Source organism: Calonectris borealis, chromosome 6 (assembly GCF_964195595.1).
Source record: "Calonectris borealis chromosome 6, bCalBor7.hap1.2, whole genome shotgun sequence".
Taxonomy (NCBI): Eukaryota; Metazoa; Chordata; class Aves; order Procellariiformes; family Procellariidae; genus Calonectris; species Calonectris borealis.
Window position 1 is genome coordinate 757036 of NC_134317.1, and position 25399 is coordinate 782434.

Here is a 25399-nt window from a genome sequence, read left to right on the forward strand (position 1 = left end):
TGACAGCGACGCGCTATCCCTTCCATAAATGTGGCTGACTGTAGGAGACGGATCCCTCTTTGCCCGTGCGAATGGGCGCAGTGCTCTGCGTTTCCTGCCCTACATAAAGACTTGCAGAGTTTCAGTCGACATTTGCAAGTTAATTCTTCTCCCCTCCTGGCTTGGCCGCGCTCATGGCTGTGTGCGGGAGGCAGAAGCGGGGTCTCAGCAGCCCTGGCCACTGCTGCTTCTCCAGCAGATGCTCGAGGAAGGAGGGTGGGAGACAGTGCGAGTTCAGAAGGCGCTTTCTGAACTCCTTTCCGAACTCTCCCAGCTCTCGGCACCTTGCAGGTTAAGGGCTCTCAGTCAGAAGATGTATTTGTGTCGTTACGCATAGCTGTTTCTATAAATCTCTAGTACATAAAGGTGGATTTGTCCAATGACTTTTTGAATACGCTAATGCTCTGTCCGAAGCGGTGGCAACAATATCGACAGGTGACGCTGGGGAAGGTGGCAAGGCAGCGTGAGAAAGAGTGCTTCCTCTTGCTTATTGTGAATTTGCTGTCAATAACATCTGTGCTGCCCGAGAGCTTTCCAGTTAATGGGAAACGGTGAGTAGCTGATCCCATTCGTCTCCTCAATATGATCTGTGATTTCTTTAGAAAACTTTTGTATCTCCCCGAAATTGCCTTGGACATGAAAGAGCCCAGTTTCTTAATCTATGTCCAGTCCCCCTTGCTATCTGTCCCCTAACTTTTTCTGCCTCTCCTGTGCCCTTCTGAAGTGGGTGGCGGGAACCAATCCCAACTGGCAGAACGGGGGGCTGGATCTCCCCCTGGTTTCTCCTGATTGTGCCCCGCTCCGGGAGCTGAGCTGATGTTCTCCAGAGCTCCCCAGAAAGGCACGGCCGTCTCTGTTCCGCGTGGTGATAGCTAACATTGGGCTGGTTACTGCACTGCACAGCTGAACTTGTGTTTTCTCCTGTATGATTTTACTCTCCTCTAGCTTTTGATCCCGCAGCACGGTGAGATACCTTTGTGATGCTCTGAAGTCAGTTCTACTTTTTCTATCCCCAGCAAACCTTATTGCTTTATTATCGATTCCCCTTTCCAGATCACTGGAGCACACACCACACGTTTCTGAGCGACTCTGCAGAGAACAGCCTCTCACTGACAGCTGACGGTTTCCCCCTACCTTTTATCTCAGCTGCTGCCAGACAAACGGGCTGACCTCTGGTTGAGATTGAAACAGCTCTGCCTCGTGGCAACGAAGTTTCCTTGCCCGTGGTCCGTTACCAGCGGTCGTGCGGGCTCGGTCAGAGAACACCTGCCGAGGGACTGTGCCAGAGCCGCACTGAGCCTGCGGCACCCTTACCTGCGCCGGTCTTTGTTCTAGCTCCATCAGGAGCAACGGACTGAAGTCTGTAGTTTTTAGGGTCTCCTCTGAGCCCCTTTTTACAAGTGACGTTTTTGCCGCCCAGCACCCTCCCGGAGCAAGGCGGACAGGGCGGCCGGTGGGTCGGGTCCGGGCGTGCGTCCTGCGGTGCTGTAACGTCTCCTGCGTGGAGGCAGCCGTGTCCTCGCGCTGGGCGCTGTGCCCGCGGCAGGGGACCCAGGCAGCGTGGAGAGCCCACGTGCGCGTGAGCCCCAGGTCTCTTAATTTGGGAATAGAATGAATAGAATATCTAGAAGTGCACAAGACAGAATGACACTACGGATCGAGGATGGAAACATTCTGGATAGTCAGCCTTCCTTCCCATCGTGATTAAAGACAATTAATTGCTATAAGGCTGCTTAGATATTTGCTTTCCAATTTAATTTTGAAATGCTCTACTGCCCTGTAGTCACAAGAAGAAATTGCTACCTAGTGAATCTAGTGATTCACGTATTTGAAGCTGACACTTGAGGAAAAACTGATGGAAGTATTAAAAAAAACCCAAACTTCTGTTGTGCATCTTTGTGTTGATTTGTTGTGAATCAGATGCTGGCCCAGTTCTCCTACTATGTGAGTTAATTGCACAGCATGTTTGCTTGTACTGTGCGTTTTCTTACAGTTGCATTGAAAACTAAAAAGAAAAAAAGGTTGCTTTTTATGTAAGTCATGTCAGTTATTTTCTGCTCTGAACAGCAGGCCATTCTGTCCTTGATTCATAGTGGGTCTCATCCAAGAAATTGCTATATAGTCTCAACTCCTGTTGCAATAACAGCAGAAAAAAAATCCTTGAAAACTACTTAAAAATGCTAAAACCCGGGAACACCTGTTCCTTGTGGTCTCTATATCTAAAAGTTGCTTTCCTCGTGTATCTGACAATTTGCAAACCAACTTCCCAGTCGCCTCGGTTGGCTGTTAGTGCCGCCTGTTCTTCACTTGGGTCTTGCCACGTGCTCCCCTTCTCCTTGGAAGACAGGAGGGACTGCACACCTCTGTCGTGCAGCCTGGCTTTGTAACCGCTGTCCCCGCTGAAGGGAACCCACGGCGTGTCCTCTCCTGCCCCCGGCCCTGCCTTGGGCTGTGCAGCCCTCACGGCAGGACAACGTGCTCGTGGTCCTTACAGGGGTGCAGCCTCTGCGGGGGGTGCGGTGCTTTGGGGAGACTCAGGACAAATTTGTTAATGACTGCTGGAGGATTGCAGGCTCGGAGATCTGTAACCATTGGTAACCAAGTTTGGATGCCTCACATAGCTCTCTGAGGCCATGGCATATTTCAGTTGTTCACTTTCTCCTAATTTCTCAACCAGAGAATGCAATGTTTTAAGGGAAATATTGTTGTGCTTGAGTAAATAAAGGAGTCATGTTCATTACTGGATTAGAGAGTGCCTTATTTTGAAACTTTGGGAGCACATTTCCTCCTGCCTCTTTGATCCTTTTCCCTTTAACTCCTTCACAATCACCTTATTCCACTTCTCTGGTTTCCACGGCGGTGGAAGTCCCGGCTTTCCCCCGTGACAGTGCGTCGCTGGTAATGTTGCCAGGACCGTCCCTGGGAACAGAGCTGGAGCAGCGCGGGGCGCCTTCCCCAGGGAGAGAATGAGCATTTCTTGCTGCATGTAGGAATTTGCAGAATTTCAGTCAATATTTGCAAATTCTTCCTCTTCCTTCGTGCTGTAGAATGGCTACTTGGGAGGGGAAGCATGGTTTAAAGGTGGTGTTGGCTTGAGCATTGTGAGACATTCGTCATCGTGCTGTTATCCCTTTGGTCTGTAAACTGGGGGGAGCATCTTGCCAGCTTCTCTGGGACAGCAATGGAGTCAAATTAGAGCAGAAATTGTGCAGATGTGTAACGTGAAAGCTTGAAATACATTGCTAGGTTGTAGAACTGGGTATGGACAATTTTTCCATAAAAAGGAAAGGGTAACAGAGGAAGTTCTCATTAATAAACTGGAGCAGCACTGGGATGTGTCTAGTGGATCAACACGGATAAGTCGCAAATTCTGGTGAGTCCCGTGTCCCGGAGGATGTCAGTGGGGATGGTGATCGAGGCTCGACAGAGTTCGAGTGGTTGTACAAGTGTCTGAGAGGAGCTACGTGCGATGCGATGTGATGCGAGAGCTGATGGGGTTTGTCACCTACCCCTGTCCAGCGGGACTGGGAGCAGGAAAAGCAAGGAACTTCCCGAGGGCATGTTCAGAAGGGCCCAGGCTCCTTTCTCCTGATTCCACCGAGGTGAGGCAGCTGAAATAGCACGGGTGCAGAAAAGTTGTACTTTTATGGTTGTATTTTAAGATCATCTTTCTGCAAAGGATTCTTGATGTACATAAATGCTCTTGGAAACAAGGTCAAGTATTTGTATCTGTTTTGAGGTTTCTATCCTTTTTTATATGTGAGAAATTAGCCAGTGGCACAGGCAGATAGCTGGGGAACCTTAGGCTTCTATTTTTGTAGAATTATATTTAAAAGTGGTCTATGTAAATTTTCTGGGAAGAGAGAGACTCGTCTTGCCCACAACTCAAACGTTGATCTTGTCTTTGAACAGATTTAGCTGCACTGTTTTTCTGGTTGTTTTTTTTTTTTCCCTGTGTAAGGGCTTGAAATTTGGCAGCATTTAACCTTGGGTGAGCAATGGCAGCAGATAATGCCAGGAAGATCTGAAATATGAGGCTGAAGGGGGAGGGAGTGCAGTTTCCACCTCTTGGTAGGACCCTTTTGAGTCTTGTCAGCAGCAGAGACGTGTGAAGTCTTCATTCTTGCCCACCTGTGTGTTACTCCCAGCTCTCACGGTGTTGTCCGTTTGACTTCTGCCACGCATCACCCGACAGCCCAAATTTGTTCCAGCCCAGGGAGTCTCGGTTTCGGAAGACTTGGCTGGAGCAGCTGATCTCGGATGCAGGCTAGCGCAGGGCTGTCAGAAGTAACGGAGAGCAGAAAAACCTCTGCGCGGTGCTGCCAGCACGGTGCTTCCCCCGCCCCGGCTCGCACCGCTGCCCCCGAGCAGGGGGAGGACGAAGCCTTGGCCGAGAGGTGGGGGACGAGTCTGATGGAGCCGGGACTGAGAGGCTGTGGGGGCCAATGCTGCAGCTGGCAAGCCCGTAGGAAGGAAAGCGGGACCGGGAGCAGGGCAGTAAAGCAGGAACTGGGAGGGGGTGAAGGAGCAGACGTGTGGACGGGGAGGATGCGTCAGTGAGGCTTTGGGAACTGGCACGGTGTGAACAGTGAGCATGAGCCCCTGGGGAGGGGCAGAGGTGGGCAGGGGGTGCGGCGGAGGGGAGCTGTGGGCACTCCTGGGGACAGCCCCTGGGATGAGGTGGCAGTGGGAGCCTGGAGCTGCCTGACGACGAGGGGACGGGAGCTGGGACAGGGTGAGAGTCGGGACTGGAATAGGACAGTTGGCAGGAGCTGGGTTGAGAAGGATTTGTACCCGCTGGGGCAGTGGGTCTCAGCTTTTTTTTTAAAGGAATGGTTAAAAAAGGCAACAGTTCAAGCGTGGTATGGCAAACATACATTAGAAAGTTTTTTAGGATGTAATGTTTTTGGGTGTGGACAAGTTTTTCTTCATCTGCTCTTCCACCTCTTCCGAACGGAACGTAGTGTTCCCGGCAGAAGTTTGTGTGCCTGACTCACATGACTTCTGTGAGCTCGGTATTTCCGAAGGAGAAGATGGAATGCTTGTTGAGCCATCTTGGTCTCCAGGAATTTCTAGTCTCCAGTGGGCATGAAAGTTCTCTGGAAGTATTGAGTGCAACATGCTGCTTTCCCTGCTCCTCCCAGCTTGTCATCTGGTGGCCAAATGCTTTTGCTTTCAGAAGCAATAATAATGTGGTTGGGTTGTATTGAGAATTTTGACCCAAAATTTTTTTTTGTTCTTGTTTCCATAACGGCTTCTCGCAGAAACAGCTCTGCGGGGAACAGGGCTGATTTCCATAGGTCTGTGAACTTGCAGTTGAGGGCAGTAGATCAGACAAGTCCGTTTCGAGCAACATATTCAGAAAGAAGAGGAAAAATGGGGTTAGAATCTTTCTATAGGTGATGTAGAAAGAAAAAAGGACATCCAGCAAAGTAGAATGGTCTCTGAATACAACAGTAGAAAATACTGCTCTTCAAGTGGTGGCACCCCTTGCCTTCCCTGCCAAGCGAGCCACCCGTCAGGCTTGTCTGCCCGCGTGGCTTCCAGCAGCTCTGGTTACAGGTAGGCTCGAGGTGGTGCAAGACCCCTTTCATTCTGGAAATAAGTGACTGTCTTAGCTTGGTCAAAGTGCGGTTACAGAGCCTAAGGCTCCTCTGTCATCCTTTTCTCACCCTGCGTTCACGGTGCTCAGAGGAATACCCTTGGGGCTGTTCAGGGCTTGCAGTGACAGTTTTGATCAGCTCCTCTCTCGAGCAATCTGCAAAATACCGGAATACGGATAAAACTGTCAGTTATCTACTGTGGATGACGACGTAAAGACCGTGTCCCATTTTATTTTTAGACCATGAGAAGGGGGAGAAAAAACAGCATGATGACGTGTCTGAAACACTGAAGACGCTTGCGACAGTCTCATACTCATTTCCTCAAGTAATGCTTTTATTTTGCAGTATTGGTGATGATGTGTCTGTTTTTCTTCTGCTAGATCTCTTATTTATTTGGATCTGATGAGTCTTGCTCCTGGCATCTCTTCTAGGACTACGGTAATGTCTTTAAGGAAGAGATTCACCTGTTCTGTCGCTGGGTGATTGATTGTGCTCGCTCCCCATACTGAGAGAAAGCCGAAGCAGACAGACAGTGATATGGTTCCTAGGGTACCCTGCATCCAAGATAAACACGAACATATGGTGCCGAGGAAGTTTGTTGCGGGCCTGAGCTGAAGATAAACACTACAAGCTGTTATTTCAGACGGGTAGCACAGGATGAAGACGGTTGTAAAGAAAACAAATAGTGTCACAGAAACAGAAATCAGACTCGCGCTGATGGCTGTCTCCTCCGGAGACTGAGACGAGTCCCTGCCACTCCTGCCACGTGGCGAGCGCTGCCGCAGCCGTCGGTCATCGCACCTTCCTCCTCAGCCGTGGGTGTGGGACACCCCCCCATTGCAAAGAAATGGATTTATGGACAAAACTACTTCTTTTTTTGTATACCCTAGCTCCCATAAGTAGAGCAGTGTTCAATCTTGCAGTTATAACTGACCTGGGAAGGTGTACAGAATGCACACCTTTTGGAAAGCCTGTGGTGGGATAAGACCTGTTTAAGTCAAAAGTTGAAGAGATCAAGTCTCTGTACTCTAAAATGAAGTGTTCTTTAGAGAAACAATCATAAAGTGCAGTTAAGGAAGTGTTTCCTGTGGAAATTGCGTTCAGCCCAAGGTTAAGATGTCTTGGTTCTTGTATCACTGCTAACATGGGCTCCTAAACTTGGCATGAAGCAAGCAAAAATTGCCATGAAGCAGGTGAAGAAAAGAAGGAAGGCAAAAAAATTTATTCTTGGCATCTGGTGTTTCACTGAGATGACGTGGCTTTGGCTTCCTCCTCTTCTTCCAAGGAAGAGTCAATAAAGCCTGAAAAGTGTAGTGGTTATTAAATGTGTTTCTGTTTGATTTGGTAAAACATGAAGATAATGTTAAAAACGTGCAAAGCTTGGAAGTCATCAGACTTCTGCACCAAAAGAAATTGGACAGCGGTTTGTGTGCCTGAAGAAGGTGCATCGTCTCAGAAGACACGGGGAGGAAGAGTCCGTCATTACTGGCCGTGTCTGTCTGTAGGGCGTTGGGTGGCGTGTGCCGGGACTTTCCATCTTGGCCGTTCCTCAGACTCGTTGCTCTAACCCAGTCGGCTCTGGCAAGGCGTGCGTATTGCTAGTGCGGGGGGGGGCTGGCACAGGTGAGGGGTGGCCGTGTTTTGGGAAGTCAGCACAGCTACCTAAACAGCGGCTGGTTGGCATTATTTAAAATGCAGCACATAATGAACGTAGCTCTGTCTAAATATACATCTCGAAATGGAGCACGTGCCCACGTGTGTGTCCTGAGCCTTGTCTGAGGTGGTGTCTTGAGTCCGTAGGAGAACATAAACCTGAAGACTTGAACCTCCGTCTCCCCGCCTAGGCAAAAGGCAGCTTTCACAGAAGCAACTTCTTGGGGTGGTCAGTCTTCTCCACCACGCGAGGCAGATGCTATACACTTTCCTGTGACCAAGGACCACCTGGTTTAAAAACTTGTCATCTGTGGGTGTGGGGGACCTGTGCTGTCGGGGGTCTCCCGGGACTGGCTTCCTCCTGCAGCCCGGGAGCCCCATCACCGGCACAGCCGACAGCCCTGGCATGGGACCTGCGCTGGCGCTCCCGCGGCGCGCTCGTGGTGAAACGGCTAGCCTTGGCCGACTGGCAAGACAAGCTGGCACGGTTGCCGTGGGGGTCTGTCTTCCCGGGGTCTTCTCACGAAAGCTGGAAACTTCTTTTTCAGGTCTGAAGTGCGTGTGCCAGCTGTGCGAGCACACCAACTTCACCTGCCAGACGGAGGGTGCCTGCTGGGCTTCGGTCATGCTGACCAACGGGCGGGAGGAGGTGATCAAGTCCTGCGTCTCCCTGCCGGAGCTGAACGCGCAGGTCTTCTGCCACAGTTCCAAGAACATCACAAAGACCGAGTGCTGCTACACCGACTTCTGCAACAACATCACCCTCCGCCTGCCCGTCGGTAAGTGCCGTCCGAGTGCAAAACGCTGTTCAAGCGCTTGTGTGACAGCTTGAGAGTGCAGAAGTACTGTGCAGAGGACGTGACCGTGAGGGCCAGCTAATGGGGATTTTAAAGGCTGTCTGTAAAACAGTAGCTATTTTTTTCCCCACTTGTTGCAGACAGGAAAAATCTAAACTGCAACTCTGGGGAAAAGTGAATTTCTTGCATCTCCTAAAGATATTCCGAATACTGTCTTTGGTATCCCACGAGCCATTAGCTGTGAAGATGAAAGGAAGTGTCTGCAGGAAACAGACTTGTAACCTCACAGATTTTATGGGCTGGAATGTCTTAAGGGAGTTTGTGATTTGAATTGGCGTTAGTCTAGATGTTAGGAAGATGGTATCTGATGTACTGGGGACTTTCCATGGGGCATGGATCAGCAATGTATAGCAGCTGTGAATTAGCAATTGTGAGGAGCTGAGAGCTGTTAACTGGTGCATCACAAGGAAGTAATGAAGACCTTGAACTGCCTGAAGTTTTACAGTCTCAGACATCTCTGCACACAATTTGAAAGACCTGCTTCAGATGGCTCGGGTAAGAATTCAGACTAGAGAGGTTTGGAAAGAAGGTGGTTAGTTGTAGGTGCTGACTGTGAATTATATATGGGAAATGCACCCCCGTGTTTTCGGACAGACAAGTGTCTGGGTTGGCGGTGAGGTTTGACCCGTGATGGGGCAGTCCCCCAGCGCCTGAGGAGCCACTCTCCTCGTTGTCCTTGGCCAGTCTGTGTCACCGAGCGCCATGTCTTTGTGATATGCATTGATGAGCAATTACTGCAGCGTATGTTGGCGCGCCTGTGCATTAGAAGCAAGGGGTTTGCAGTGGCTCTGTTGTGGTCAGGGAGGCAGATGTGTCCTCTCTGTTGGTACGGGTCATACGGCACATAGGGTCTTCTGCGGGGGGGCGAGAGGGGCAAAGGACACCAGGTCATTGGTGGGGGACGTCTTTGGCTGATGCCGTTTCAGCAATCTTGTTAGTCTGACCTGAACTTTGGGGTTCTGCAGTTCATTTTAGCAGCTCGTAAGGCAGCTTTTCTTCGGTGTTAGATCGGTATCATTGATTCTTGCCCAGCAGGGACGCGAAAGTGTAAGATTCCTGGTCCCAATTAGAGGGAGGAAAAAGATTTGCACTTCCAGGAGCTCTGTGTATTACACAGCTGGTGCAATACTTGAATCTGCCAGGCTCAAAATTGTGTAATGAAGTTGATTCAGTGCTTTTTAAAAATAAATATTTATACTATTTTTAGGCTTTATTGTTTGACTCTTTCCAAGATTTGTATTTAATCCAGGCTTTTTTGAAAAAGCTGTAAAATATACTACTTTATCAGATGATACCTTTTTATGTACTTATACCAGTGAGAGGTGTTACAGGTAAGAAAGATGCAAATTAATACATAATTTACGATTATAACTTGCATTTAAGCTGCTATCGTATAGTACTTAACAGAATTTAAAAGGCTGTTAATGGAAGCGCACTTGCTATATCATATAAGACACAGGAGGGCAGAGCATGGGGGAGTGAGTTGCTGCGGTAGCTTGGGGACCGTCGTCTCCCGGTGCGGACAGGCAGATGCTGGATGCTGCCAGAGGAAGGTGAGTTCCCACCAGCCTCTCTGGAGGAGCCAGCCTAGGTGGACGTCTGAGGCGGCTGTACCCTGGGAGGTCTGTGCCCCGCTATCTAATCTCACCTGTTGCTTGGGGCAGGAATAAAGATATTTAAGTATTTTTCTTTCAGTTGACAACAGAAGGGAGATACTAACAGTAGTCATGCTCTAGAAATGTAGAAATAAAATACCATGCTTTTTTTTTTCAAGTTGGGATGCTGGAATCTTGGGAGAAAACTGCTATTTATAGAGGAGCGGTGGAGGCATGTCTGTTGTCCTAGTGCTTGAACTGGTTGTTGCAAAACCTCTGGTTTCATATTTCAATACCAGAGAAAATTAATTACTTAATTTTTAGCCTGAGCCCTTTGCTCTAAACATTTGGGGGAATTCATGTTGGTCGAAAATTGAACAGTGCCAATGTTATTTGTTTGCTGGTCTTTTCTGACAGCCTTTCTTCACATAATTCATATTATAAGAAAGCTTCATTTGGGCCCCTGTCGTGGTTTAACCCCAGTCGGCAACTAAGCACTGCACAACCGCTCGCTCACCTATAGTAGCTGTTGCTAGGAAGAAAATTAACTCTATGCCAGCTGAAACCAGGACAGCCCCGGTAAAAATAAACTTCCCAAGGGGTACAGCTGAGCACGTAGGTGAGGGAGCCGGGCTGCACCAGCCTGGGCTGTCCCGGCCCTCGGCAGCACCCGTCTCTTGGCGTCGGCAGGTTTCGGGCCGAGGTGTACCTGCCGTGCCGGCGGCGGGCTCTGCCGCGGGGAAAGGCGGTTCGAATGCCACTGCCTAGGCTGCCTTTTAGGTGCGTTCCTGTGCTTGGGACACGGCTGTTTCCAAAGCGAGTGTTTAGGCAACTCCTTGCTCAGCTTGCGTTTTTATTTCTTTCACTTCTGGTCTTACATGGCACTCAGAAATCCAGATCCGGATCTTGGGTTCCTCTCTGGCTGAGGGCAAGAAGCTTAAAGTGGAGGCACCACAGCAAGTAACCAGCATGGAACTGTCAGCTGGTCTGACAAAACCCGGCAGCAGTTCCAGGTTCAGTAATTAGCCTGTTATCTCACTGACGGTGTGAAGGTTTTGGTTTCCACCGCTGAGTGCGGGCCAGGCCGGGCGAGGCCTCTCCCCGCCGCGGCCGCCCCTCTCCCCGCCGCAGCCGCCCCTCTCCCCGCCGCGGCCGCCCCTCTCCCTGCCGCGGCCGCCCGCCGGGAGCACCCGCTGTCCCTCGGCTCTTCTTCGTGCCGGCCTGCTTCGGCGCGGCTGTCTGTTCGTTACCGCGGGCCTACGGTGTAAACGTGTGAAGAGGGACTGGAGAAGGGGAAGCAGTTTGTTTGTTTGATCGCCCGTGCATGACTTTCGGTAGTAAATCTGTGGGTGGCCTCAGTCAGCAGCAGAGCTCTTGTTACGAGGGGAGGTTGCTCTTGGTTTGAGTTGGTGGTTTTTTGTGCTTGGTTTTTTTGTTTGTTTTGTTTTTTTTTTACAATGTGTGAAAATACACATTTTTAAGGACAGATTCAACCTGGATATCTGCTTTTTATATACTGATTGTTGCTGGCAGGGATTTCATTACAGTATTTTGCATTAACAGGTGCTAAGTTTCAAAGCGCGGGTTTAGTTCGCAGTAATTACCTGTGTTACCCTGACTTTATTTCCAGGTTTCAACTATTTTAACTGGGATACTTTCTGCTCCAGCGGGTGACTTGAGGTGACCTGCCCCTGTCAGCGGGCGCCCTGAGAGGGCTGCGGAAAACGACCCGCATGCCGCTTCCTCGACGGACCTTTCTGTGAATCTCTCTCTCTGAGAAATTGCCTCTGCGCACCTCAGCATGTAACAGACTATTTTGAGGAGTTGCTAATAAGATCTAGAAGACTTCTTCCAGTTGTAGACTTGTGTCTCTCAGGATTTTCAGGCCATATTTCAGACCCGGGAGACAGTGCTTGTGATCTCTGCCCCCACCCCACTTGTGAGCGGGATTTACCCCACTCGCAAGCCTGTTCATAGATGACAGACCTTTACTGCAGCCCTGGAGCAGAATACTGGAGCTTCGTATAACCGATGCTTATATTTGGTTACGGTGGAGAGTGGTGTTTGGCCCCAGGAAGAGTAAGTACAGGCTGGGGAACTGGCTTCCCATCCCTTCTCCAAAGCAGCAATGTTGATGTTGGCTTCAGTTACCTCCTTAGGTGGAGGCAGCGGCTCAGCAGCTGTTGAACCGGAGCGTGAAGGCTCAGACGCTTTACATGTTACCAGATATAGTTAACAGGACTTTCGTGAGCTCTGGTGGCTTTGTCTGCGTATCTATAGATGTGTGGAGAAAAGTTCATGTTGCTACTCGTGCTAACATCTTGATCTCAAAGCACCTACTGATGCTGGGTATTAAGTCTCCATCTTTACAGATGCTGAAAATTGGGGCTGGATGGGTGCAGGTGGGTTTGCAAATTTGTCGCAGGATTCTGGGCTTTCTGACCGGGCTGCTTTCAGAGGCAGGCTAAAGAAAATGTCAGCCTCTCTGAGGAAGAACATGGGGGTGTGTTCCGTGTGTACAGCCGCATGTCCGTGAGTTGGTGGGAAACTTCCGCACAACAAAGAATTCTCTGGTTTTAGGGTTTTTCCTTCAAAAGTACCTCTGTCATTCCAGCAAAAGGCATCACACAGCAAGAATGGTCTCCTCTCTGCTCTGTTTTGGGTGACCTGGCACAGCAGCATCTCTAGAACATGAGATAAAAAGCATACAATTTCTGTTCTGTATTTGCATAATGGAAAATGAGTCAGAGGAGAAAGGAGGCTTTATGGAACCAGATTAAGCTAATAGTGGGATTAAAAAACTGTATAATAAGTAACTTCCAGCTCTCTTTATTCCTATTGCCCAAACTGTGCAAAGACACAAATGGCCCTTATATCACCTGCAGTGACACACACTGGGATGAAAGAAAGGGAAATACAATAGAATTCCTAAGAGAAAAATCCCTTGAGTATATACGTATTGCCAAGAGAGACGAGTGGTACCGATTAGACCAATTGTTGGGCAAGATTCTCGTATTTTGTGGGTTGTGGGTTTTTTTTTTTTAATACTGTCTATAGGTTTTGCACGAACAAGTAATTACTGTTCTTTTACCTGTCTGAAAATGCCTAAAGACATTAAAGTCCTGTTAGGAGAATGGCATACATAGATGTGTTAGTATTAAAGAAGTCAGACACTATTGTACCATAAGTTTTGTAAGGTACATATTAATCCAGAAAATGAGAAAAATCAGCCTTCAACCAATAACTTTCTGAATAACAGCCAGTGTTTGAATACAAATTGTAAGGAAACTCTTTTAATTGTTTATGGACCTTGAGAGCTTCCCCAGGTCCCAGAGGGCAGAGAGGTGCGCAGGCTGTGCCGCAGGGTGCGGTTCAGGGCAAGGCTCTGGCTTTCCCTCTCCTTTGCTTTCGGTGTTCTTCGTCTGTTATTGAACAGGGTGAAAAGTCTGACTTTGTGTTCCCAGCACGGACTCTGTCTGAGAATAGAGTTAGAAGGAAGGTCCGGTCAATGAGTGAAGGGACAAAACACAGTTCTTGTCAGTAACTCTCCTAAAATGTCTGTGATAGATAAAAACAGGGAGGATGGGGAATGGAGCAAAAAAAGAAGAGGAGGGGAAATATTTTGATTTTTTTTTCTCTTCTGTGTGGCTGCTTTGTTTCCTCTTAACTGATGGTTTCTGAAAGCCACTGCTAGAGTCCAGCAGCCAACATTAACAGTTCGTGTTACTACTCTGCTGCAAAACAATAACAGAAACTTCATTTAGCTGACTGTTTTCTGTTTTGGTTTTTTAATGAAAATGATGAGCTTGCCTGCTGTGGCATGGTCAGGACTCAAAAAAAAAAAAAAAAAAAAAAGTGGGGAGGAAGAGCTGCTTGTGACCAACTTCCCTCTGGATCTAGTGCCTTCCAGCCTTCCTGGGGTGGGCTGAGCCTGCCCAGGGGGCCCTGGAGAAGATGTGATCGCCGGACCTGTGTAGGGCAGTGTGAGCAGTGCTTCGGTCCAGTAACAGCTGGCCGGAACACATCAGCTTCTAAATTACGGATGTTCTCTTCCTGGCTGTTAGGAGGTTGGCTGTCTGTGACCCAAAACGTGGGCTGTCAGCTTGGGTTGTAGTGGTGCAGAGCTGCTCAGAGACCGGAAGAGCTGCATGAGATGCACTAAACCAGTTTCCTCTTCACGTCGGTGCCGTTCAGTGCTGCACCGCTGGTGCAGTTCCTGGGATGATCCCCAGCTGGACCGATCTCCTGAGGTTCTCTGCAACAAAAACCCTGTGGGCAGAGCTCCAGCCTGTCATAGCTGCTCTGTGGATGTCTCGTTCTGCAAATATTTCACATACTTTTGTCCATCTTGGCCATCCCAGATTCGTGTTCTCTGGAGGGATTGGTAAGAATACTGCCATGCGAAGAGAAGGCAGGGCTGGGGACAGGGGAGGGGGGAAGTAGCAATTCCGATAATGCATCCGTTTATCTCCTAGCTGTATCCCCGATGGGCGTGCTTGCAGACCTTTTGCAGCTGATTTCTGAATGTCCTGAAAGGAGTGATGGGGTCTGTAGTCATGATGAAAGCTGGAGAAACTTAATTTTAGACTCTAGTCCAAATTGTGTACTTCTAAAATTGCTTAAAAGTATTCTGTATATCTGACTACAGCCCCCCATTAGATGCAATATATTTTCTTACTACGTTGGAACGAATACATTATTTTTTTCTCTGAGCAGCTTAGGAACTTAAACATGCATAGTTTAGGACTCTTAGAAGTTGTAAGGTGTCCATTATATGTCAAAAGCAAGGCAAACGTGTGTGCGAATGTCTTTTCCATTGGAGGGAAAAAAATCCTTCCTTTTTTTTGTTGCTTAAAAGTACTCTCTTGTTTACAGAACTTGGAATATAACTATACCATATTGTGAAATTGCTAAATATTGCCAGATGTGCTATTTTTGTTTCATACATGGCAACATGTCTTCAGCTTCTATTCTCGATTAGTAAGTCATTGAATAGTACATTCGAAATCAGATTGCAAAATGTTATGATTAATGGTGTTGGTCTGACGGTTTTAGGTAGTCGTGAGGGATTTTCTTATTTCCCAGAGAGCTTAACATTGCACAACTGCTGTAAACATTACCAGGCTTATTTGGTGATGTTGCCTTTAATTACTGTTTGTACCTTGCGTCTCATGTATTTTGCACTTGTGCTGTTTGTCACTCCTTCTGTGTGGTGTTTGTGCTGTGGGAAGCCCCGGGGATGCCAAGGGGTCATGGCCTGCAAGCCCAGAAATGGGCATGGCTGCGGTGCTGGCTGCAGGACACCGTGCTGCAAGGGGTCGGATTGAAGATGGCCTACAACCAAGTGTAAAGCAGAAATCACAGTGCTGTTACTGCTCAAGTCTCCCGCATGTGCTCTGTGAAGAACTGGAAAGGGTTGGAGTAGTTGCCACCAGCCTTGATCCGCACTTTCTTTGGTACAGCCAGTAGACTAAAGGATGACAAAGAAGGTTTCCGTCTGACTCCTTCCAAGAAACTTCTCTAGACAGTCAGGATCTCTTCATTTCCCAGGAACTCGGTGGAAATCCCCTGCAAACTGGCCCGAACACCTCAGCTTCCAGTCTCACTGCTAACTTGCCTTCTGCACTTGAGCGCTCTCAACTTAGCAGCATCTTGGAGGAGACCTGTAAGCATCACTGAACTTGATTTTATTCTGAACAACTGTCACTGCATAAGTCATAAAGCTGGCGTCTGTTTGTATTCCTGATGCTGGATGTGACCCTCCTGAGTGCATGTGAGCCAGTCTTTGAATTTTGCTTCTGCTTCGCTCTGGCATCTCGCTCTGCAGCCCTGGAACGTCCATGAGCGTCTTTGTCTCTGTGCTCCCTCCTCCGTCCTCCTGCGTCAGCCAAGGTTTCTCTGGTTTCTCCTGCTCCTTTTCCCAGAGCGTCAGAATGAGCTTGCTGGCCTGCTGTGCTCACCGTGTCCCTGCTAGACCTGCCGCTTTCTCCTGCCTGCCCCCTGCTTGCCTGGCTCCCAGAATGCCATGTGGGAGGGAAATATCCTTAAAGATTAAGTTCTGATGCAGTTCTCTCACAAAGCCTGCACTGCAGTTCTTTAGTGATACAAACTGTGCTCATATATGTTTTCAGTAAAAATGTGTCAGATCACTTTTCTGTTAAAATTCAAGACATTTTATCTGATAAAAATGGTTTTGTTGCTTTTTTTAAAGATGTACTGAGCATTTTTTATAAGCCCCTTAAAATTCTGCTGTAAAACCTGTTTCGGCGGTTTACAGTGTACAAACAGTGCACTGCAAGTTACAAATTGTCATGTCCCAGAGGCCTAAACCACCTTGTTGTCTCACTTAATTCTGTTGGCAAATCTATGAGCCGAACCTAGATTTGCAGAATGTATGACAAAGTGGCGTAGACATAGCCAGTACAGTAATACGGCTTTAGTATTAACAACCCTTCAAAAATGGGTGCTTGCTTTTAGGTTCATCGCGAGTCGGGAGCATGTCCTGCAATGAAAAGAGCGCTTGTGGAAATGCACACTTCTCCCCTCGCTTTGCTCCATGCCTCAATGCTTCGTGCTTGTCATCACCCAGTTACTCCATTAGCTGCCAGTCTGAAATCATGGCCTGTGCGGTCTCCCTAAATGCAGGGTGAGATGTTGCAATGTGATGTGCAACTGGTTCAGGAACAGCTAAGCTTTAGCGGAGTAATTTATTGTGCCCCTGGCGAACTTGGCTTTTCTCCTATTCAAAGTATCTCTAGAGACGCTTCCCAGTTTCAGGAGATCCTGGAAAGTTTTATGATATACGTAGGTATGTATATAATTTTAAGATAAAAAGAAAGCCAACAGTAACTGTTACTCTTTTTTTGCCTGTAAAGGTGTGCCACCTGTAACATCCAGACTGCAAGGAAACAGCTTGAAAGTGAAGAAAAAGAGAACAAACCTGGAGATTTTTAGGAAGTTGCTTCTGGAAGGAGTGGTGCTCTGGAATGGAGGAAGCTGCGAAAAAGGAAGGAAGAGAAGGAAGGAGCTGGAAGGACTGGGAGGGGGATACAGGAGGGCAGCGAGCGTACGCCGCGAGAAGGGACTGCTGCGACCGCAAGTGGCCCGCGTGATGGTGAAGTGAAACGACTCTCCACAGAAGACGATGTGGGCGTACGGTGGGGCTCGGGCACGAGCAGGAGGCGCAGGTGAAGGATGTCCCACGGGACCACTGCTTGCTCTCTGCTGCCTGTTGGCGTTCGACCCGTGCAGCACCCACGGGCTCTGCGGGTGCTCAGGATCACTCGCTGCTAGGAGCAAGTGCTCCCCCGCAGGAGTGCCTGTCACTGCTGCTTGCAGCAGGGAGAATTGCTGCTCCGGTTCAGGGCACGGAGTTCGTGTGCCAGTCTGCGAAGACGCCCTTCTGAGTCTCTGTCTTCCCACTGGTTCGCTTGTTGCTGTTCAAAGCTTCCTGATCGTTTTCCTTTGATACTGTTTGGACTGGCCTAAAAACAATAAAGTTTTATATCTTGTTTATTTCATGTTATGTTGTTTTTCAGCCGTTGGTGGAAAGAACTGACATTTTATAGTAAGTATCTTGTGCATGTTTGTCTTTAACAGCAACTGCCGATAGATAATGAATCCGCTTAGATCTGCGGGTGAGGACGTTGATTTGGGTGATGCGCTAGAAGTGCTGTGGTTTGCATGCCAAACACCGACTCCTCACCGCGACGCATCGTACCAGCTACATACCCCGCTGCGTAGCGCGGCAGTCCTCCTCTGCAGCCTTCGGCATGCACAAAGCCGGCGCCTCGCAGCTGTAGACAGCCTCTCAGCCGTGCCGTCCTGCGCGGCAGGAGCAGCTCTGCAAGGCGCAGTGCCCAGCAACAGTGCCAAAGTTCATGCGATAGAGGATATGTACCTGCTGCGCTTCATACCTGCTTCAGGGGAAATCTCTGCCATGTGGAAACATAATTAAAACCAGCTTAGGAATCACGGTGTATCGGTTAGCAAGCAGCAGTTGCAAGGAGGAATCCTGCTTGCCAATCCTCTTACAAACCTGCGGGATAACCCCTTGAGGGTACTGTTGAGTCTGTTAAAGGAAAAGCCCGTGGGCAAGACATAATAACTTTCTTTTCAGAATGGTTTGAATTGTGCGCTGTGAATAGACATGGGGCCTTCTGTTGTTAACAGTTTATTTTCTTTTCTCACTTAGTTAAAGGGCATAGTGCTAAAATGTAAGGAAGAGAAGAAAAAGGAACAAGTTAACTTTGCACAGCTTTGCTCCTGGCACTTCTGAATGATGGAGTGCGTGGTTTGACAAGTCCTTTGAAGAAGAAGTACTTCTCTTGTAATATTAACTGGAGGAAAGTAACAGTCAATGCTGAGGGCCATCAGGCTGCTTTCTCAATTCCTCTCAAAATTCAGATTACAGTATACACGTTGTTTAGCATTTGCCTAAATGGAGAGAGGGGCTTTTTCTTTTCTAGAATGGCTAAGGGGTGTCTTTGCATGGTGTGGAGTTCATGATTCTTAAATCTTCTGTAGGCTTGAGATCCACTGTTTGGTACTCGTGATTCTGAGTGTTGAGGGTTTTTTTTGCGTCATGTTTCTGTTTTGGTTTTGGGTTTGGTTTTTTTTGGGGGTGGGGTGGGTGGGTGTTGGTTGATTGTTTTGTTTTGGTTTTTTTTTTTAAGTTTATTTACAATTTTGGGGGCATGAAGAGATTTGTGTGTGTGTGCACGTGCAAGTAAATATCTTAATAATGTATTCTTACAGATTCTTGATGCGTTTTTTACCCCTATAGTTTTAAAATGGAAAATGATCTAGGACAGTCCCATTCCTTGACCCTTGTGAAATACAGCTTCATGAACAGAAGTTCCGGAAGCGTTCTGTCTTAGAAATCCTTTTGGTGCCTCATTTACTAGAACTTTGTATTCCCGTGTGCATTAAGTGTTAGGAAGTCGTTTTTTCCAAGGATTTGTTTTCAGCAGGGACAGTGTGCTTAGAAATTTATAGACAAACTTTCAAGTGTGGGGAGGGCACTGCGCCCGCTGGTTGTCAGGCCGGTAAGGCGTCTCTCGCTGAATGCAGATTACCTGCGTGTGGAGCTGCCGTCTGCGCTGCTGTGTGCGCAGCGCGAGTTGCTGGCTGTCGGGGTGGTGGTCGTGCTGGCGCAGCCCTGTGCACCCGCCGACGTCTCGGTCAGGCTCCCGCAGGGAGCTTGCTGGTCCTACCCCTTGATCTTCTGCAGGGGGGGAGGTGGGGGACCAGCTAACTGCAGACAAATGGCATTTTGACAATGCGAACAGATTAAAAATGCGTACTCTGTAGGGTCCCTGCTGCATTTTTGGAAGGAAATGTTTTGCAAGGAAATGTTCTTCAGGTGTTTGCTGTCTTGAATGGTACTGAGAGGCGGGGTGGGGCTCGCTGGAGAAGCTGGTGGCCAGGACGCGTTGTGCTGTGAGAAGTCCCTGTGGGTTGGGTACCGGATAAGTGGAGGCACCGCGGGGCAGTACCCTGCGGGGAGGGGTCGGCGTGTCTGAGCGCGTTCCTGGGGCTGTTGCGGGGGCAGGCGCGGCGGTGCCCGGCACGGCACCTTACCTCCCGCTGTGCTGCCGCTGCCATGCGTGGCTGAACCTCTGCTCTGGTGTTTCCCTGAGGGACTGCTGGTGGAGCGACCTGTCCGAGATGGTGGGGTTCAGTGGTGGTCACAGGGCTAACCTGAGCCCAAGCTGCCTGCAAAAAAGGTGTGGGGGAAAAGACTCCGTCGCTTACAGAAATGTGGTCTGTCTCGCTGCTGCCAGTCCCGGTCAGGATGACTGTGGGAAATCAGTAAATGTTAATACGTCGTTGCCCCGCAGCCCTTCTCTTACTGTCTTTTTCCTTCCACCCTGCTCTCCCTTGTGTCTTCCGACAGCGTCCGAGTCTCCCGGCAGAGCCGGCGTGGGACCCGTGGTGCTGGCAGTGACGGTGGCGGTGCCGGTCTGCGTCCTCTCCCTCACGGCGGTGCTGGTGGCATGCACCTGCCAGGGCCGGCGCTGCACCCGCGGCAGGGCGAAGCAGCCCAACGTGGAGGAGCCCCTCTCCGAGTGCAACCTGGTGAACTCCGGGAAGACGCTGAAGGATCTCATCTACGACATGACGACCTCCGGCTCTGGCTCTGGTACGTGGGGGCTGCCCTGCGCGCCGCCCTCGCCTCGGCGCGGCTGCCGTTGCTTCGCTGTCAACTTTCGGAGCAAATTTTCTTGATGCTTAAACCAAAGGCAAACGTGCCGCCTTGCTTGTAGGGCAATGAAGAACGTCGCCTGCTGGGCAGAGGGTGCAGGTGGGGGTCTTATCTCAGAGGCTCTATGTTTTATGTCAAGGGCGGTTTTGTGCGATAGGCTTGGCCACACCTTACAGCAGCAATAGGGCTTTGTTTGCTCTTTTTCTGTGGAATTACAAAAGTTGGATTCTTTGTTTGAATGGAAGAGTTAAAAGAGTTAATTCAGGAGTCAGCTTCAGGTGTGAGACAGAACATTGCTGGCTGATGAGGCATAGCTGATAATAAAAGGTACTGAATTTAACCGAATGAGTCAGGATGCCGCTCCTAAAATCTTTATAGCGGTGCCAAAATAACGTTACTCCAAATTCTTGTTTTGAGCAGAACGCCAACCTTTTTAATATTTTCCCATTTCTGACATCCTTTTTACTATGATGCCTCCATCGCTATTGAGAACTTGTTAAATCAAAGAAATGCAAAAATGAGGCGGGAATTCAAAAATTCCAGCTTATCAGGCTGGTGGCGTGTCTGGTGTGTACAGCCCAGCTTTCTGTAACTAGAATTTTTATACGCTTGAAAAATATGTAACTCGTGCTTACTTTTATTTATAAGTGAAAAATTTATAAATGGTGCTTAATTTAATTTACTTTATTTTCCATGAACTACCTACCCTTCAGGATTGATTTATTGTACTTCCCTAATGTTTTTTCACAGCTATAATGACTGGACTTTGGCTTTATTTACCCTGAAGTTTTAACTGCTCATAGACGTCCCTGAGCTAGTAACAGGGCTTTATTTGGGCTGACCCACAGTGGAGGCACAGAGCCTCCTGTGCACCGGTGGGGCTTGTTCTGATTTCAGCCAAATGGCGAGTTTGCTCCCCTCCGCCTGGAGGCGGCCCGGGGGTTGGCCACAGGCAGCCAGGACGAGCCCCTGTAGAGGCAGAGGCGGCTGCAGGGTGTGAGGGCTCTGTGGCGGAAACCGGAGGGAAAATTTGAATAAATTTGAATAAGCTGACCTTCAAACTATAATTTTTCCTGCCGATTATTTTGCTCTGTTAAAAGCAAGGTTGTCTTGATATAAAAAAAAGAAAAAAGGTCTTTGTTTTAAGTCCCAGACAAATACAGTATCAAATCAAATGAGGCAGGGGATTATGGCTAGCAAAACAAAATGAAACTGCTATGATAATTTATTTTTCTTTTTAAAATTTCAGCCAGAACAGATCAACTAATTGACTGCGAAGCAAACTGTAGTCCATATCAAACCAAATTAAGTAGTTCAGGCCTGCTTTTTAATTTTTATTGGTTTTTTTATGGTTTTTAAATTTGTTTGGGATTAGGGAGGTAGAGTTTGGGGAAGGAAAGGTAGCTGTGTCGTCTGGGTCTCCTGGCTTTGCTGGAAAGCACAGCGGTGCCGTGGTTTGCCGAGGACGGCGGGAGGGGAGGAGCGCGCTGGCCTCGGGCAGGGCTGGCGGGGCGGCGTGGCAGAGCTGGGGGCTGCAGCCCCTCAAGGCTGCCCGGGACGCGGCAGGCGACGCCCGGCGTGGGGGCCGGCGGGGCTGAGGTCCAGCCCCGGCATTTGCCAGTGCACGGCTACTGCGGGCTGTCCTGGCTTCTTACGCGTTGGCCGCAGCCAGTCTTCCTTCCTTTGCCCACAGAATAGCAACGCTGGGCTTATGTTCCAGGCAGGCCATGCCGTACGCGCCGGTTTTTCAGACCTTTTCTGTTTCTTTTGCCCGCCCCCTTATCTGAAGGGTAGGTAATTCCTGTTGTGGCTCTCGAAGGAGTCCGTGGAGCTTGTCCCGGTGCGAGGGGGAGTCCCGGTGCCCCTCGGCAGACTGACAGATGCTAGGCTGTCGCCGGCGCGCACCAAAGCCCGGCGCGCCGGTCCTCAGTCTGCGCAGAGCTGGTGGCAGGGAGAGCTGGCGCCCGACGCGCTTCAGCACTGAGGTCCTCCGTGGTACCAGCGACAGACGCGGCGTGCGCTCACCTGGCAAGGAACACTAAAATATATGGTTGTGGGAGATTTTGGTTGGGAGGGGATTTTCCCTCGGTAGTCTTTGAGGGCAAAGTCACGAGTACAACTCACTGGAGAATCTCTGACTTTGTGATTTAAAAATGACTGGTGAACTATTTCACAAATACCCGTCTCTTCTTTTAAAACTAGGTTTACCTCTGCTCGTACAAAGAACAATCGCGAGGACTATTGTCCTGCAGGAAATTGTAGGAAAAGGCCGCTTTGGCGAAGTCTGGCGTGGAAAATGGTGCGGGGAAGATGTAGCTGTGAAAATCTTCTCCTCCAGAGACGAACGGTCCTGGTTTCGGGAGGCAGAAATTTATCAGACGGTTATGCTGAGACACGAAAACATCCTGGGCTTTATTGCTGCCGATAACAAGGGTACGCTGCGAGTCGCGTGTGAAACCCCGGGTGTCTGTCTCCGAGTTGCTTGCGCTGCCCCCGCTCCCATCTGCAGTACCTTTGAACCTCGCAGCTGTCCTGAGCGCCTTCCCGCCGCGGCGGCCGGCAAACTCCTTCGTTTGCATGCCTGAGCCGGCCACGGAACGGGGAAGGCTTTTCCTGGCTAACCTTTTTCATAAATGTGAATAATCTTGCTTCCTCCGGGTAGATAACGGGACGTGGACTCAGCTCTGGCTTGTCTCAGAGTACCACGAGCAGGGGTCCCTGTTTGACTACCTGAACAGAGGCACGGTGACGGCGGAGGGCATGGCCAGGCTGGCGCTGTCGGTGGCCAGCGGCCTGGCGCACCTCCACATGGAGATCGTCGGCACGCAAGGCAAGTGCTTCCCTTCCACTCGGCTCTCCAGGACTTTGAGGAACTTCAGTGTTTGCAAAAATGTTTGTGGGTGACGTGGTGTAGTAAAGCATTTTACAAACTCTTATACCGCAACAAACGGCATTGGCATAACACTATGTGATACAGTATATAGGAGGAGAGGAAATGGCCTCAAGTTACGCCAAGGGAGGTTTAGATTGGACATGAGGAGAAATTTCTGTACTGAAAGAGCGGTCAGGCCTTGGAACAGGCTGCCCAGGGAAGTGGTGGAGTCCCCATCCCTGGAGGTATTTAAAAGACGTGCAGATGAGGCCCTTAGGGACATGGTGTAGTGGGCATGGGGGGGTTGGGTTGACGGTTGGACTCGATGATCTTCGAGGTCTTTTCCAACCTTGATGATTCTGTGATTCTATGATTCTATAAACAGAGAATAGGAATACAGTCTCCCCCCTTTCGCTGTCTGTGCCTCCTTCCACGTCTTTAAGTGGATGTCTGGGAGCAGCTGTGCTAAAGGGGCGCGCTAACGAAGGATTTTCTGAATGAATTCGAAGGGTGAACTTACAGTTTCTGGTTTTGTGTTTTATTCCTGAAATACAGATATTGGAACAAAAACACCCTCAAGGTTTTTTTTTAATGTGATGGCATTCAGCAGGGCTTTACTTGATACAAAACAGGCCTCAATGTTTTTTTACAGGGTACGGTAACAAAGTTGAATAAAACTGGTTTTGCTTCCTTGCTTGTTATATTAAAATTCATACTGTTGTTACCAAAATTGACAGCGCTTTCTCTTTCTGTGAACAGGCAAGCCAGCGATTGCACACCGGGATCTGAAATCTAAAAACATCCTGGTGAAGAGGAACGAAAGCTGCGCCATCGCGGACCTGGGCCTGGCGGTGAAGCACGACTCGGTGCTGAACACCATCGACATTCCCCAGAACCCCAGGGTGGGGACCAGGAGGTGGGTGAGGGCGGGCTGCCCACGCCGGCCCGGCTCGCCCCGCGGGGATGGCTTCTCTCGCCCCTTTCCTCCGTCGGTGGCCTCCCCCTCTGCTTCTGGCGTCCGTCGAGTGGTGGCCACAGGCCCCAGCCCTCTGTCCCCGCTGGAGCGTGGCTCTGCGGCGCGGACGTCGCGTGTCGGTCACCCCGTGTGTCTGGGCGTAGTCAGGGCGTCGCTCCCAGCGCCGTGAGGAGTCGCGGCGATGTGTGCGGGTGTAGGCAGCCGCAGCATTAAATTCATCACCAGGCCAACTCTCCTGCTTTCACTCGGAATCGCTGTCAAAAGGAGTTTCCCGTTTCCCTTTTTCCCAGCAGGACCAGCTGCTCCCTGGCCCCGGCATGCAGCAGCGCAGCTGCAGTCTTTTCTACGGACTCCCTCTAGCAAACTGACCTTTGTGTACTTTAAAGGTATATGGCTCCTGAGATACTCGATGATGTGATGAACATGAACATCTTCGAGTCCTTCAAGCGTGCAGACATATACTCTCTTGGGCTGGTATACTGGGAGATAGCCCGAAGGTGCTCCGTTGGAGGTGAGGTTTCTGGCCTTTGCATTTTGCAATCCAGGCCGCTTTTATTTTAAATAAAACAGAAGCAGTTACCTCTGTCCCTGCCCCTGCACTCTGTTATCTTGGCCGTACGTGGTGGTAGAAGTCTGTTGTGGAGCAGTTGTTCAAGGTGCCCCCAGACGTTCCTCTGTGCCCTCTCGTTGCCTGTAAAAGCAAACCATTAGAGTTTGTTCTGGAGCAGCTACTTTGGATTTTGTGTGACCTACACAATAAATCTTTCCTAGGAATCACTGAGGAATACCAGTTGCCTTACTATGACGTTGTGCCTTCTGATCCTTCGATAGAAGATATGAGAAGGGTAGTCTGTGAGCAGAAGCTCAGACCAAATATTCCAAACCAGTGGCAAAGCTGTGAGGTAAAAGCAGTTTCCCAGTTTATTACAAAGCATATTTAAATTAAGACAGAATTTTTCAGTGTGACAAAATGATGTCCAGCCTCTCCTGAATTTAAATGTGTTTCAGATGTCTGGCTCTTCTTCAACTCCCAGATCAATACAGAGAAAACTGTCTTTGCACTAAATGCTGAACTCTCTGGAATATAAGTCTTAATTTATGATATTGCTGTTGTATTACCACTTGAGAGCGCTATATTTTCTCTTCCAGTATTGCACTTAAAAAATTAAAAGCAGGAGGTGACGGTTTTATTCTTGACCTGTTCTTTTAATTTCTGATTTGCAGGCGCTGCGAGTGATGGGCAGGATAATGCGCGAATGCTGGTACGCCAACGGCGCCGCGCGGCTGACCGCGCTGCGTATTAAGAAGACGATTTCACAGCTCTGTGTGCAGGAGGACTCCAAAGCCTGACGGAGCTCCCTGGAGAAGAGAGGGGAATGAATTCTTCTGTTCATCTTTTAACATGTGATACTATTTTTATTTTTGGTCTACCTCACGTAACGTGGTTCAGTATTTAAGTGCCCAAACCAGAGCACTGACATCTAGCTTCATATTTGGCCACTGGAAGGGGCAGCTTTGACTCGTAGTTCATGTTTTATACAGCAAGTCAATGACTTGCTTTGGTTTTCTAAAGTGAATTAGGCATAGGCTAATTGCA

General features: G+C 49.2%; 1 protein-coding gene across 3 annotated transcripts; it reads left to right on the forward strand.

The window, feature by feature from the left end:
• Nucleotides 1-7847: 7847 nt before the first annotated feature.
• Nucleotides 7848-25399, forward strand: ACVR1C (activin A receptor type 1C). Of its 3 annotated transcripts, XM_075152615.1 has the most exons (9): nucleotides 7848-8070; nucleotides 18949-18955; nucleotides 19646-19891; nucleotides 22157-22387; nucleotides 22617-22784; nucleotides 23586-23742; nucleotides 24189-24313; nucleotides 24574-24704; nucleotides 25027-25399. In XM_075152615.1, exons 1-9 carry the CDS (start codon nucleotides 7921-7923, stop codon nucleotides 25150-25152), a joined length of 1341 nt encoding a protein of 446 aa, XP_075008716.1. In that variant the 5' UTR covers nucleotides 7848-7920; the 3' UTR covers nucleotides 25153-25399. The 3 variants fall into 3 exon arrangements, with proteins under 3 accessions (XP_075008716.1, XP_075008715.1, XP_075008717.1); XM_075152614.1 differs by lacking the exons at nucleotides 18949-18955; nucleotides 19646-19891 and having other exon boundaries at nucleotides 7848-8074; XM_075152616.1 differs by lacking the exons at nucleotides 18949-18955; nucleotides 19646-19891; nucleotides 22157-22387 and having other exon boundaries at nucleotides 7848-8074.